The 15,558-nt window shown below is 42.6% G+C and overlaps 1 protein-coding gene across 1 annotated transcript; it reads left to right on the forward strand.

Annotated features, from left to right (window-relative positions):
• Positions 1 to 6,677: 6,677 nt before the first annotated feature.
• On the forward strand, positions 6,678 to 9,996 carry hps6 (HPS6 biogenesis of lysosomal organelles complex 2 subunit 3). Its single transcript, XM_086259575.1, has one exon. It carries the CDS (start codon positions 6,995 to 6,997, stop codon positions 9,788 to 9,790), a length of 2,796 nt encoding a protein of 931 aa, XP_086115701.1. The 5' UTR covers positions 6,678 to 6,994; the 3' UTR covers positions 9,791 to 9,996.
• Positions 9,997 to 15,558: the final 5,562 nt, after the last annotated feature.

A 15,558-nucleotide genomic window follows, 5' to 3' on the forward strand; every position in this document is an offset into this window, starting at 1 on the left:
TTTAAGAAAAGCTGAAACTCTGAAGGTTAACCACATCCAGATTTAAAATCCACTGTGGAGGTGTACAGAGACAAAATTGCAGATATTAAAGGTCATTGTTTAAAACTATGTTGGCCGCACTCTTTGTGCCAAATTCTCAGGGTAAGCAGACACCAGATGTTGCAGTAGTTAGATGAAGTGGCTAGAATAGCCATAATAGCAGCAATACATCTAGCAAGATTTAAACAACTGGACCGGAAGCACCTCCTGCCTCTCCAGTTTGAATGAAGTATGGTTATCTTTTTAGGAGGAATACATGCATATTCAGAGGAGTGAGGGAGGAATGATGTGATATCACACAAAGGAGAAATCAGACTTCTTATCCTCCCCAGGAAGCCACAGTACAGCATGCCTAAGCTGGTAATGCTCAATACCACGCTTGATTAAGGCCAGCGCATAATGCTGTCGGGAGTTTTAACCCTGCACCCAGTGAGACAGTTATGATGTAAACATGCCGACCATTTGGGCACATTAAACTTAACTGTTTCAGTTGTGGGTAAAAGTGAAAGTGGGAAAGGCCAACATGTTGGTAGAAATTTAAGTGCAATGGAGACTGTAACAGTATTGAAGTGTGTTTCAACATGGATCTATTTTTTGTTCTTTGTCCCAAAAATATTTTTTTTTCAACAACATCACTGCAATTACTGAAAAAAGAAAAATGTGAAGCTAACTTGGTCATTAAAATGTTCCTAATAGAGACTAAAATAGATAGGGGGAAACTATTAAAGTAAAAAAAACAATTGTATGACACAGATTAGGAATTAATTAAAGTGATTCTAAATGTAATTAGCAAGGGAAAAGTCAGCAGGTTTACCAGGAAAATCAAGGTTTTTTTAGTTGCAGGCTGACTATGATCTGATGGCAGCTGTCTGGCAGCTTGCTGGATGAGGAAGAAAACTGCATTATGCAGACGTCTAAGAGCAGAACGTACAGTTCAATTAAGAAGAGCAGCCAAAAGAGATGGGAGGGAAAGAGAAGGGAGACAGTGCATGTAAACAGATGTTGCTGGTACCGCTTCTCTGTCTGGGCCATTATTACCACCTATAAAAGATTGCAGGCATATAAAGGAAATTGTTGAAAGCACACACAAACAGTTTAAAATGTCACCGGGTTCTAATGATGAGGCACGGCATAATAATTTCACAGCTCATCGCCTGACCCTCGTCACATACGGGTTCATCACAGGTTTTGCTTTTCTCTCCCTGCAAGAGAAAATGTGCTCAACACACATTTCGCACACAAAGAAAGTCAGACTCGGCTCATGCTGACACGCTGTCAAATTCACCTCAGACTGTAGCAAAGGTGAAGGTCTTTTAAGTTACAGCATCAAGGCTTTGTGGATACAGGTGTAGTTAAATTAGGCCAACAACGGGGAGAAGACGCTCTGTGTGATCAAAGGTTAGACTGATACCCGTTTGAGTGCTCGACGTTGAGGGGACGATGGTTTTGAGAGACAAAAAGAAGAAATTTCATCTGAGACTTTATCTCAACAGCAATTATGTCTGTGGCTCGGACAGAGATGGAAGCAGAGGGAAAGACAGGCAAAACTGAAGTTGTAGAGGAAAGAGAGAGCCAAGAGCATAAATACCAGAGGTTGAGTGAGACCTTGATATAATTTGAGTTTGATTAATGAAGAGGCAGTGAGGTGAAATGAACAGGAAATCAAGGAGGACAAAGCCAAATCCTGTTCTTTGATCTTCTAGTCTCTTCCAGTGAGACTTTGTGCAGTCAAAGCAGCAGCGAGCGCAGTGACTCACACCTGTTTCTATAGCTATAAAACACAAAGGAAATGGAGTTAGGTTACTGGCTTGTCACAATCACCGACTGAAGGAGGATCTGATGGTGAAGTATATATACTCTGGCCCCTTAGATACACGTTACAGATACAGTTCAGTCAGTGTTCTGTAAACTGTGATGGCGTGACCTTCTTTTATCCTCTCATGACCAGTTTGAGCTGCTGCACCATTAATGCACATACTGCCAATCCATGGTCACAGACAGTATTGCAGCTGCAATGACAAGGGTCATTTTGTGTGCTTTTTTATGAAGACTAGATGCAGAGATAAGAAACAACTTCCAGAAAAAAAAAAAAAAAAAAAAAAAAAAAAAAAAAAAAGAGATAAGTAACAAACAGGAGAGGAAAATAGCTCCCAAAAAAGGAGCACAGCCTGCAATGAGCCAAGGGCCATGAATCCGATTAATAGTGCGATGTGAGAGCTAATGCTACTGCTGTTCAGAGCCGGGGTATGGATCATTGAGATAAGAGCCGCAGCTAAATGCGGAGGGACAGCCAATTGTAAATGGTATGTTATCTAATCAGCCAATGAGGCGGAGTGTCTTTTATGAGCGACAGTGCTACAGATCTGTCTGCACCGCCACAACCTCTCCATGGAGTTTGTTTTAGGAACGTCAGAAGTTTCATTTCAAGGATTTTGCTAAGATCAGTTTTCTCCATTAGGCCATAATCAGGGCCAATAAACATTTTGGCACTAACAAAAAGACAAGAGGCCAAACTAAGGGTTACAGAAGAAAGGATTTCCACTTGGACGTGTGCAGAGGAGGGATAGTGGATAATTTTGAAGATGGAGCAGCCAAGCAGGCGGAAAAGAGGAAGACTATGGAGACAATTCATGGAAGTAGTGAAGAAGGAAATGCAGAGGGTTGGTGTGAAAGAAGAGGATGTAAGGGATAGGGTGAGATGGAGGCAGATGGTCAGCTGTGGTGCAGGGTGTAGCCGAAAGAAGAAGACGAAGAAGAAGACACAGACCTTAATATAGATGCTGCTGGGAAGTGCTCTGAAAAATAAGCTGTAGATAGAAAAAGATTTGCCTTTCAAGGCAAAGAATTACTCTCAACTATTTAAAAAAAAATCCATATGAGGAACATTTTTCTTACAGATTTATAGCGGTTATTTAATTTTCTAGTTCTCCAAATGCATTAAAACTTTAAATATTTTAGTAATGCTACCAAAAATCCTTACATTTCAGCTTCTTGTTTAATATTCCGCACAATCCTATGTGACAAGCAGCATTTAGATCCCTTTATTCTTGATTATCATTTGTGCGCATATTTGTTTTTTAAAAAATGATGGACGACTTCATCTCCCACAGCAGGGCTGCATGTCAGCGCAGAGGAGAATCAGTGAGAGACCCCTGAAGCTCGAGACAACATTCCCCAGTGAAGCTAACTAAAGAGAGCCAGAGAGGCAGCGGACATGACAGCTTTTCAACAGCCAGAGCAAACTGACAGTAATATCCACGTGTTCTCACAGCAGACAGGAGACTGACAGCTGCAACTTTCATTTGAAACAGATGCACGGAAGTCGCATCTCACTCAAAGCCCAAGCAGGGCGACAAATATCCCTCCTGCACAGGCAATTTTTACCCCTGAATTGACCTCAAATGAAACCAAATCTACACTGAAGTGAAGCTGACAGGCATCTTCTGTACCCTGAGCACCGAACATTTGTAGCCACTGGTTTTCTTTTCTGAGCCTTATAACTCAAAAAGGAAATCTCTGCATCCAGCCCTCTTTGCGTCTCCAGACAAGCACTTTATCTTCCTGTCTACAGCACAGCAGACTAAACACACTCTCTAATAGAAGGCGGTTTTTTTCTTTTGGTCCAAAGCAAGCCTGTCTGTAGGCGACTAGGCTTAAATATACTGTTCCAATAACATACTGCATCCATATATTTTTATCAGCAATGACACAGAGACATAATAGGACATAAATACACAGGCACACAGACTACTATGAATGGGTAGCCTGTCTCCTTTAAAGTGGTTTCTGGCACAGCGGAGTTAGCCTATAGGAGCTTAAAGCTTTGAAAAGGCGACCCTGAGTTACTCTTCAGCTAGGTCAAGGAGGTAAAAGCCAAATATCACACTTTTCCTCAAACTTTGTCCCCTTGTAATTTCAGACACTAACAGAAGAATATGTGAATTTGAGTATGGTGTAAAGATGCAGCTTTTGTAACTAACACATCGTTGTTTTGGATCACCTAGTTGGTCAAACGTAGGTGGAAAATTAATTTAAAAAAACATGTCTCTCATCCAGCCATATCAGGATTACCGCAGGTTTTACTGGAAAGCTCGAACTGCTTGGATGCAGTGATGTAAAATAGAAACAATAAAAGTCATGAGATTTAAGGGACCGGTTGAGCTAACTGCGGTCGAGAGAAGACATCAGCCTTGTGATGCTGGCTCTGTGCAGACATGTGATAATAATTGAAAGACACAGCGAGTGCTGTCTGGCGTGCTTTAGAGTAAGATTCGGTGCATTTGTGCACTCGGGGTAAGAGTGAGAATAAGAAAAACATCATCCACATACCTCAGTGGGCACTTTTCACAGATATTCTTTTCATTATTTTGTACTCTGAACTTTAAAGTCACCAAAGTGCAGCGATTGAAGATCAATACTGCCTCCTCCTGGATATCAGGTGAACTACTGCACATGCCAGAGCAAAAACTTTTATCTAGTGGTTTAAAATTTAGCAAAGACTGACCTGGAGTAAAATCTCATAAATATGATTGTGCAACAGATAGCTCAATTTAGGGGCAGGCAGTGGAAGTTTCAGCATGATTTAATTATGCTATTGGTATCACAAGGTTTCCTGTTGATTTGGTTAATATTATCAAACACAGACAAGCTCAACAGGCCTTAATTTTATCATAGAAGCCCACATTTTATCACAATACTGAGACTTCACTCGAGACCGCGTGTATGTTTTGTCTCTGTGGACAACTTGACTAATTTATAACAATAAAAGCAGCAAAATTTAGAGCTGCTTGAACACTCAAGGAAATTATTGTAATCAGCACCTTCTTAGATTTGTTTTTCTCGCTAAAATGCTTCTAAGATAAGCTTCAGCAAAGCTTCAGAGTGGGCTAACTTGATAGCTCCTGAAATTTGCTAAGGCAGTAAACATGGCCTCAATAACTTGCAGACATTCACTTCCACTGAGTCACCGCTGAGCCTTTCACTCCCAGTGTAATAAACTGTATTTTCTATCCAAGGCAAAATTGTTTTTTTCTACCTGTGTGTGCTATGTTAGCTGTTTTTGAAATACCTACCAGGCTGTTTGTTTACAGACACTAAGCCTGACCAACATCACCTTTCAAATCCTCCTGCAACCACACACGTGGTATTCGAGCTGGCTCGGCCTTTGGATGCTGATTTAAGTGAGTCACTTTCTCAGGTTTGTATGAACTCTGGTGAGACTGTTTATTGGCCGGCGGTCGCTTTTCGCACCCTTTTGCCAAAATGAACACGGATGTGCTAGAGCAGTTTCTCGCTTTGTGCCAGTAAAGATGGACTCTTGCCACCAGATCCATGGAGGTACATTGGTTTCCATAGTTACATCGTACTGGTTTAAAAACAACCTTTTAAGAAAGCTGTCCGAGCAGAAAAGCATTCGTTCTTCATGTGTGTTTAAGCTATTTCCAGCACCAGCGTTGCTGAGCAAATTCCCTGCCCTTATTTTTCTTAATGCACTGCAACAACATGTGGAACCACAGTCCTCACTGACAGCCATTTTGAAATGCCCCCACGCACATATGTGGATAGTGATTTTGATGCATTGTTTAAATAAACTTCAGCATAAATTGGGGCATAATAATTGCATGTAAACAAGCACCAGTCAAATCTGCGAAAAAAATCCTTAAAAGGTCTGCACCTATTTTCAAAAATTAAAGTTTTTAAAAACATCTACCACCAAGTTTCTATTTGTGTCTCTCTCATAATGTTTCTTGTGGAAGGGCTGATTTCCAAAGGGCCATGTACTTTTGATTTGCTTGACCTTTCAAAGGTAGAGGTTAAAGTCTGCTATCAAGCTGGAACAGAAAGCAATTCAATCTCTTGCTCAAGGTGACACTTCAGGCCAAACTGAACATTGTCTGAATGTTATTCAGACAATATCGAACTGTTATTGGAGCTCCAAAGTTACTCCATTGTTTCTCTATTGGGGGGAAATGGATGTACCTGCAAATCATGTATACAAACAACAAAGTAAGCAAGTGATTCACTAAGACTAAGACTACAGAATGAACTGGGTGAGTGCAGGGTTTGTACTAGTACACAAACCCTGCTCAATTTAGTTGCCAGCTATGTTTCCAGTGCTGTAGTTAGTGAGAAAAACGTACTGTCCAATCACTACAATAGACAGACAGACAGACAGACAGACAGATACTTGGGGAAATTAATTGCCCACCCCTGTGTTATAAAAATATTGAAGTGATTAATTGAAGTAATTAATAATACAATAAATTCAGAGTAAAGTCATATTATAAGACTGCACAGGCTACTAGGTGATATCAATATGTATAACATAACGTAACAAAATAAGACGAAACAAGTACAATAACTAAAGTTACACTTCTTATTCCATAGACATAAGCAGTACGTATCACAGTTTTTGTGTTTGCGTGTTCCAGCTTTCACATTCAACACATTCTAATAAGTTTAATTAAGTGCTGTCAGTAATATTAAAGAAGAGTTTCCAAACGTATGTACCGGATCTCGTCACCATTTCTTGTACTATATGTATCGCTTTTGCTCTGCTGTCGCTCTTCCTTCTGCTCGCTCACGATCTTTGCAGCCGTGGCTCCTCCTCTTATGCAAAACAGCCCGAGTATCCGGAAATTAACAATCCCGTGATGTTAGGGGAGCGCTAGCATAGCAGTGGAATGAGTAGAGCGCCTTTCTCGATTAAAACTTACCCAGAGGTCAGTTTTAGCGAACTGTTTGCCTTCATTGTCGTCGACAGACATGGCGTTACCGGGGACGACGGCTGTCGAAGGACGTCTGTCCACGCACGGACCTTGAGGATGAAGATTAACGGGATGCCATTCAGTTAGCTACTCTGGACCCCGATTATGTGCCACAGAAGCTAGCAGGCTAGTTAATACGCTGTGGCAAAGTATTTACGGGCTGCTGCTCGGTGTGGAAACGGAGAAATATGGCGGGGTTGGTGTTGAAGCAGCTGTCAGATTTCGGGGACTTTTCTCACGGTAAAGAGCTGACAGAGATACTCAGTCTGAATAACAACGAGCAGATAAACAGAGTTCGCATGAGCCCAGATGGACGTCACATCCATGTCGTCCTCCGCAAGCCTAAGGTCAGTCTTGTGACTTTTGACAAGTATGAAAGACCCCAGCTGGCTCCTAACCAGAAGAAACTGGATTTGTGCGTAAACGTGCCCATCGTGGATATTTTCTATCTGGAGCATCACGGCGGCGGCAGCAGCAGCGGTGCAGCGGTCGTGGCAGTGGTTTATGAAAGTGGGAAAGTTGAGTTTTGGAAGTTCCAGGAGTGCAAGTCTGGCTGGCATCTCCTGCAGACATCACAGTTGTGCAACAGTCCCCGGGCTAAAGTGGTATCTGTCTGTGCTTGCTCTAATCTTATCATCTGGTGCGAGGAGCGGCCGCCGTCAGAAAGCTCCCCTGTCCTCAGCGCCACAAGGAATAAGTTGAGATACTGTGTTTGCAGACGTGACTTTGAGGTGAACGAGACGGCTGTCAGCTTGGGAGGGGTGAAAATCGCCCTCCACAATAATCCTGACTTTACTGTGGTCAGCTCAGGGGAATATGTGCACCTTCTTCCTGACTTGAAGTCGAAGCCGCTGTTGAACATCTCCAAATTCTTCCTCTCCTGGTCCCCTCGCTATGACTCCTTTACAGTCAGCACCACATGTAAAAACACCCCCCTTAAAAAGCTTTCAGCTAAAGAGTCTGACTTTATGAAGCTGGTAATCGATTGCTTAGGATATTTGTCTCCTCTTGAGCCACCTGAGATCTGCAGCTTCTCACCCACAGCCTGTGGAGGCCTCCTCCTGCTGCTCAGCACAGGCTGGCTCTGTCTCCTGCAGAAAGACGGGGTCCTGCGGCAAGTATACAAACTAGAAGACAACTGTTTGGTAAATTACAGCACTCACACTAGCCTTGGTATGTATGAGGACACCCTGGCACTAATTATGGGGCAAAACCTGCATCTGATAGACTTGAACTGTGGCAGAGAGCTGGAAAAGATTGTGCTGATGAGTGAAGCATTATTATATATAAACAGGGCAGATATGTGTACACCTCACCTACTCTCAGAAACTGGACTTTTTGTAGTGGTGAGCAGGGGGACGGACTCCAGAGACTGCAGCTTCAGAATAAAGTCTCCTGGTTTCAGTACAGTGGAGAGTATTCATCCTGGAGCCCTCCTGGTAGAAGCTGTCTTTGAAGAGGCCTGTAAATACTACCAGCAGAGGAGCCTGAGCAGCACCCCGCTCACCGTGGACTCGCTGAAGAAAGGGGGGAGATTCCAGGCTCCCATCTCTTTAGCCTCCATCCTCTTCAGCTACCTCAGCGCAGGCTTCAAGCAAAAGGGAGCACAGCTGTCCCAGAATGGAGGAGGTGGATGTATCACAGGGCAAGACAAGCTAATGGGTTCTCTTGAGGCTGAGCTCAAGGCTCTGGTTTCGCTGGAGGAAGTGAAGGGGACTTTAGTGAGGGGTAGTGTTAAAGAGGTGGAGGCAATGTGTGAGAGTCTAGTTGAGAAAGAAGTATTGAGGCTTCTGTCGTCTCCTGAGTTGGATAAAGAGGCTCTGCTGTACCTCAACTCCATCTTCAGCATCTTTCCCTCCGAGGGTTGGAAGGCGGCGCAGTCTGCTCTGCAGCTACACTACAACGGTGAAGGATTTCTGTCCAGCAGAGCTCCCCCTGATGTGTGGAAAACTGTTCTCAGTGCTGGTCTGTCATCCAGCCCTGTAGCCTCCCTGTCATTAACCAATGGGGGACCAAAACACAATCGCAGCCTTAAGGTCGATTACTTTACAAACTGTAAAGGAAAATCTACAACCTCCACTTCCTCAGCTGCCTTGCCTGTGTTTGAGCTCCTCTGCAGGTCAGTTTTTCATTTCCAGCCCAGCTGGCTGCCCAGATTCCTCGAGCTCGCCCAGAAGGAGCAGGGCTCGACGGGGTTGGGTCTGGGCCTGGCGGCTTCCTCTTGGAGTTTTTCTAGTGGGAGAGGAGGGGACTGCAATGAAAGCAACGTGCCACTATATAAACGAGCACTGTACCTTCTGTCCAGCTTAAACCCAGACAGAGACCAGCAGCAGGACCTAGAGGTGGAGCTGCTGCTGGTGAGTGGGAGACCCAACGCAATCCTACAGGCTCTGCGGATCCTCATGAGCAAGAAGCAGTGGTATCGGGTCACCCAGGTGGCCCAGAAGTGCTGTAAACAGAGTCCGCTGCTCAACAAGGAGATTTTCACTATTTTGTTGTGCGAGGTGGCCCATCACAGAGACCTGGATCCCTACCTGGACTTGCTGTGGACACTTTGCCCTGAGGATTTCACCGTCACCACCATCCTGAACATGGTCCTGAAAAACCTCCCCTCTCCCAACACTCCCTCCCACTCCTCGTCTTTCCTGGCGTCCAGTTCAACCTCTTCTACTCCTCCTTTCACAGACCCCCACAGTACTCAGGTGACTGTTGGGCTATTGAAACCACTGCTGAGAAAAGTGTTGCAGAGGGAGACCAAGCCTAGCCAGCGCTACGTGGACATCCTCCAGTCACCGTCATTCCCCCCTCCTGCACTGCCTCGCCAGCCCACTGAGCAGAGCGGCAGTGTCACAGACCCCAGTGCAGACTCTGATCTGTGCAACAACATCACCCCAGCTCTTCTTGCAGAAACCCCTGAACAGCAGACCTGCACACAAACAGCTATTCAAAGGCAGAGGGTGGCTCTACCTGCTAACACAGTTTGAAGAAGAATGAATGAAGAACAAAACTGTCTTTATACTCCCTTCAACACATAATCTGACCGAAGTGTAAATCGGTGTGATGACAATCATATTATAAAACAGAATAATATGTAATAATATATAATAAGATCGTATTTCTTGTTTTGTTTTGTTTTTAAACTGTTGAAATGTGACTACTAGAAAATATTAAATGACTACTGAAGATCCTACCAGTGTAATAACTGCAGGTAAATTTAAGTGTTTAAATGGGGATGCACAGATCTGATGGATCGGGCATCTGTGGCAAAGATTTCAGATCAGTGTATATCTCAGTTTATTTCTGTGCGCATGAACATTTTGCTCTAAGGAGCTTATTGCGGTCAATACGGTTAACGTCTTCTTCACTTGGCCTGTCTGTCTCCTTCGCCACACAAGAGCAGAGGAGAGAAAATGCAGTGGAGACTTTGACGTGAAGCTGAAATGAAACAGCTGCACATAAATTAGTTGTATACAATATTAAAATACTTCTTTTTTTTTTTAAGATATTTGTGTTTATTCAGCTTAGTTTCCTAGATGGCAGGAGTCCCTGTTTTTATGTCTCATTTCAGTAACTGAGTTGTTTATTTGCTTCATGTTACTTTACATATAAGTAAATGAATCCTCTGCGTGACAAGTGCAGCTTAATAATTTATTGTCGATACTCTGTATCTGCAGATATCTCAAAGAAAAGTCGGATCGGTGCATCCCTACTCTTTATGTGTATAAACTGTATCTACAGTGTTATTTATCTTTTCAGCCTTAACTGCACGTCGATGAGAATGTTCTTGCATTGCGTAACTTTAACCTGTATAGGAATCCTATCAAAGGGTAGCGGTATTAACACAATATAGTATGTAAGTGCTCAGTGAAACAGAGCCGGTTATTCCTGAACCAAAATGGCATCTGCCTCTGCCTTTATGCTCCACCCCGCTCTCAGCTTCGCACTGATTAAGTCCTGAATGCGGATGTTCTTGTATTATATCAGAACAGCAAACACAAAAGCCACTAACTCCTGTTGCTGGGTTTTATACAAAGGTGTGTTCCCTTTTTTAAAAATAGATGTTGGCTAATTATAGCCGAGTATAGCTTCCTTTTACTTGCTCAAGTGCGTTTATGCAGTGAGTAATCTAATAGTCTGAATTCAGACAAGCTGACCTTTGTGGGTTGTTTTAAGCTAGGTATGGTTTGGCAGAGCAGGGAAGAAGGAAGGAGATCAGGATTTCTTTTACTGGCTTTTGGTTTCACATTTATGCTGATGGCTTCTGTTTGGTTTTAAGTGACTCAAATCTGTAAACCAAAACAATCTACGTGACTTTCTTTTGCTTCCATTTTTCCATTCCTGTCATCTTTTTTTTGGGGGGGGGGGGGTCACTCTAGGCTCCATCTTGTCTCCTCTGCTCCCTCTCAGCCGACTCCTTGGACATACCAAACAGAGTACCCAGTAAAAGCAACTCACAGTTCAACTTTAAATTCAATTTTAGCAGTAATTCTGTTAAAATTCAAGTGCTTGTGGGACAGATTGTGACTCACACAGGCACCCTGCTGCTTGCATAAGGTCATGCATGTCCTCCTTTATGAACCCGGTGAGGGTAATGTTATTAGAGATGATAGCCCCTCGGTCTTATTGCCACTGCTGGTTATGCTCTGTCACCAGCTGCACTTTTATATGACAACAGTCAGTATTGGTTGTGCCTCTGCTTTGGGGTTTTTTCTGATTAAGTGCCAAAAACAAGTGTGTATTTGTGTTCCTGTTGTGCTTAGTGCCTTCTGTTGGAGCAGCCTGTTAAGCTTGTTATAGTCAAAGTTAAGTCTCTGTCCATAATATTTCACTCTTCTGCCTATTTATTATGTACCAATCTTTGGAAGACTACTAAAATGATAAACCAAGGTCCTGTTTGGGTGAGGTTTTGGGAAAGTCAGACATGTCTTAGGTATTCAGTGACAATCAGACTCTAAATGCTGCAGAAAAACCTGCGTGCCTTTTACGGTGCTTCTTCGAATTTACAGGGTAGTGTCATAGCTCAGCTGTCTTTTCACTCTTAGTCATATTTTGAAGACGTACGCATTTCTAAACTTTAATCAGCTCTTGGTATGAAAGGGCTACTGCCCCTAACCCCTAACAGCTTTCTGATATCTTTCTCAAGTCCATTTAATCAAGCGGCAGTCATTCCAGGCCCTGCACACCTAACAGACGTGTTAAAGCGTGCACAGCTCATCTAACAGATATGTTTCGACTCGTCTCAGATTCACTGGGAACTCCCTGACTTCCCCACAGAGGCCACTGAGCCTAACGTCACGACTGTTTCTGATGTTAATATTCACTCGCCTTAACCTTTGCTTCAAGTTGCTGTTGGCTCCTCCTGCACCGGCCTAACAAAATTTCACATCCACGTGACAACTTTGTACTTTCGGTGATGCTAATTTTTAGGCAGTATTTGTTGAAGAACGCGTAAGTATTTATGAAAAGATGCTGTATGCTATTAAACTGAAGATAAAACACGACTTTGCCGTCCAGAGTTTTATGTGTAATTTCCTGCTCATTTGCATTTTAATAATACGGTTTCTTTTAACAGCCTCGCGAGACGTGCTGCTTGTAACATGCAGTGTTGTTGACGTTGGAGTTTTGATTGCACTTTGGTATCTTGTAAAAGTTTTGATTTGTTGTTTTGTTTTAGATTAAGCCATACTGCTACAGAGCTCCGTGATGAATAGGGAAGTGATAGACAGCAGGCGGTTAACAATTTGTGTGTCTGTCAGGTCATTTTATTGCACTTTCCAAAACATGTCATTGGTATCTGCCTGCCAAGTCCTCCTTCCCACAGAATAATGTAGTTCTGGTTTGTCTAGATCTGTTGGCATATTCCTTTTACCCTTGTGCAGAGAGAACTCAACATGCCAGATGGTCTTGTGATCTTGTGAGACGCTGCTTTGCAAGTTAGCTACACAACAGACAATTGAAATGTCAAGACCAGTATGTCCTTACATGTTTTTACCTGTATTTACAGTTTAACCCAGCCTGAAAATTATTTGATTCATTTGATCCACTGCCCCATTAGAGTTTCACCGTATCCCTTTTCGTCCATGGCAAATCCACTTACAGCTGCACTTGTGTGTGTGTGTGGTACAGAGGAAGTATTTAGGTGTGTAAATATGCTGAAATATTTCCACATTCAAGGCCTGCACGAGGAATGTTTGTTCCGTTTAAGCATTCTGAACAGAGACAAAACATTTACAGTGCTTGCAAAAAGTAAAGCGAGGACGCACAGTGCATGTGTGTCCCTCACAGCAAATAGGTGGTTTCCGCATGAGGATGTGAAGGTAAAAAAAAAAGTGCTAAAGACGCAGAGGGTAGTAGGAGTCAAAACAGTGGAGAGGGAGGTGCAGGAGCCTGCATAACATGATACCTACCATCCCTCGGCCAATTATTTCCCCCCTCCTGTCTTTCTCCTTCACTTTATGTCACTTTTTTTCATCTAATTGATTTTTGCTGACTCCACCGTCTCTTATTACAAGGTGCCAGTGCTGTAATGCCATCGATTCACTTGTTCTAATTATAGATGGCATCCTGTAAACTGTAATTCGTCTAAACAGATGCTGGCAGGCTCTCCCTGCTGTTCTGTCCTTTGCTTGCCTTTGAGCAGCTGACTGCATCCTGCAGAGCAACTAAAGTGAATGCATCAGTAGAGGGATGGCCACATTAGAGCACTTTTTAAAACATTTCACGATCAGAAGTATGCAGGGGGTAAAATGTTTTTGATCATTTTCAAACCTTTTAGCAGGTGATAAAGGTAGCTATCCGCTTTGACATTACGCAGAAACCTAGAAACTGGAGTGAGTGTAAATGCTGAGCTCTTAGCTTTTAATTATAAGCTGTACACTGATCTCATTATTTGAAAGTTTGAGCAGTGAATCTTAGCGTCCATCATTCTGCACAGGGATGCCACTTTTCATAAACCAATTTAGAGATATTGGTCCATTTGTTCATATCAAGTAGGTGAAATTATAGCAACGCTCTATTTGCAGGACTCAAATCATCAGTAGGACGTCTTCAGCTTATTCAAAATGCAGCAGCCAGAATCCTTACAGGTACATGGAAACCTGACCACATTACCTCAGTATTGAAGGCATTTCAGTGGCTCTCAGTGCAATATAGAATCACCTTTAAGACCTATCGGGTCATCAGGTTCAGATCTTGTAACTGTTCTCGCCTCGCATCTCAGTCTGCTGAGCCTGCTTTCAGTTACTGTGGAGCTGTCTGTCTGCTGATTTGAGATCAATTACATCTGTGCATACGTTCAAAACCAGACTTAAAACCTTTTGGTTCTCACAGGCCTACAGGTCATGGGTGTTGTTTTGTTTTCACTGCCTTTAGGTATTGTAAACCTACATTTTTTTATGTCCTAAGTTTTCGTGTAATGAAATGTTTGTGTTAGCCCTTTGAGAGACTGCTGACCTGTCTAGGGTGTGGTAGCTGGGATACCACACCACCTGCGACCATGAATTTGATAAGCAGAAGAGGATGCATGGTGTTGAGTATAAGACTTGCAAATTCAAAACCCATCCCTTTAACATTTCAAATTAGGCTTCCGTGTAAGGCCTCAACAGCACCTGCAAGCTAACAAGTTTGTGGATGAAACCCTTGGTAGAAGGAGACAGAAGGGTGTGTATCTGCCATTAACCAATTCCTGGTTATCAGAGAACATGATTTGCATCATCATTTTCATATTTGAATTTATGTATAGCAGACATAAGGCGCCAAGATGGGAATGCGTCAGAAAATATCTATACAAAAAGAGGTATGCAGCTGCACAAGCGTTCGTTTCTTTTAATTCAAGCTTAAAAGTTTGAAATTGATTTACCAGTGCTGTGAAAAAAGTATTTTCCCTCTTTGCTTTTTTGTTTGTTTGTTTTTTGTTTTTGTTCTTTTTTTGGGGGGGGTGCATAATCATGAATTTTTAGCATCAAACATTTTACATAATTAAGGGAAATGGTTATCCAAACCTAACTCTCCCTGTGTGAAAAAGTCATTGTCCCCTAAACGTAACATCTGGGCACGAATAACTACAATCGAGCATTTGCAGTATCTGCAGATGAGTCCTTACTTCTCATGGAACAGAACTGAAGCCTTCCAAAATTCACCTTTTCTCATCAGTCCACGGGATATTTTGTTACAGATGTCTTGAGGATAATCAGGATGTTTTCTGCAAATGTGAGATGTACCTTCATGTTAAACTGAGGCCTCCAGTTGTGTAGATGCTGCTCTTAGTTCTTTTGTGATCTCCTGGATGATTTGCTGATAAGCTTTTGAAGTAATTTTGGTAAGCCGGACACTCCTGGCAAGGTTCACCACTATTCCAAGTTTCCTCCATTTGGGGACACACTGCGATTTCCTGGATTCCCAAAGTCTCGGAAACAGGTTTGTAATTCTTTCAAGATCGATACGTCAGTGACTTTGTTTCTCAACTGTTTTTTTCTCAGCATGATGTGTTACATTTTTGTTGATCGTTTAGCCTTTTTACTTTGTGATTATAGTTAGTGACATTGCACTTAGCTTCCAAAAAAATGTGGTTAATCACAGTTAATCTGTGATTTCACGTGAGAGGCATTTAATTTTTTACACAACACCAGGTAGGTTTGAATAATTTCTTTCCCGTAATGAATGAAATCCTCGTTTATAACTGCATTTTCTATTTACTCCAGTTATTTTTTGTTAATATTAGATTTTGTTTGATCTGAAACATACAAGTGTGGCA

Source organism: Aulonocara sp. 'chitande type north' Nkhata Bay, linkage group LG13 (genome assembly GCF_057382095.1).
Source record: "Aulonocara sp. 'chitande type north' Nkhata Bay isolate Kocher_YH1m ecotype deep benthic linkage group LG13, A_spYH_male_GT1.1, whole genome shotgun sequence".
Classification (NCBI taxonomy): domain Eukaryota; kingdom Metazoa; phylum Chordata; class Actinopteri; order Cichliformes; family Cichlidae; genus Aulonocara; species Aulonocara sp. 'chitande type north' Nkhata Bay.

Coding starts and splice junctions, on each gene's coding strand:
- hps6 (XM_086259575.1), top strand. CDS start 6,995: ATGGCGGGGTTGGTGTTGAAGCAGCTGTCAGATTTCGGGGACTTTTCT.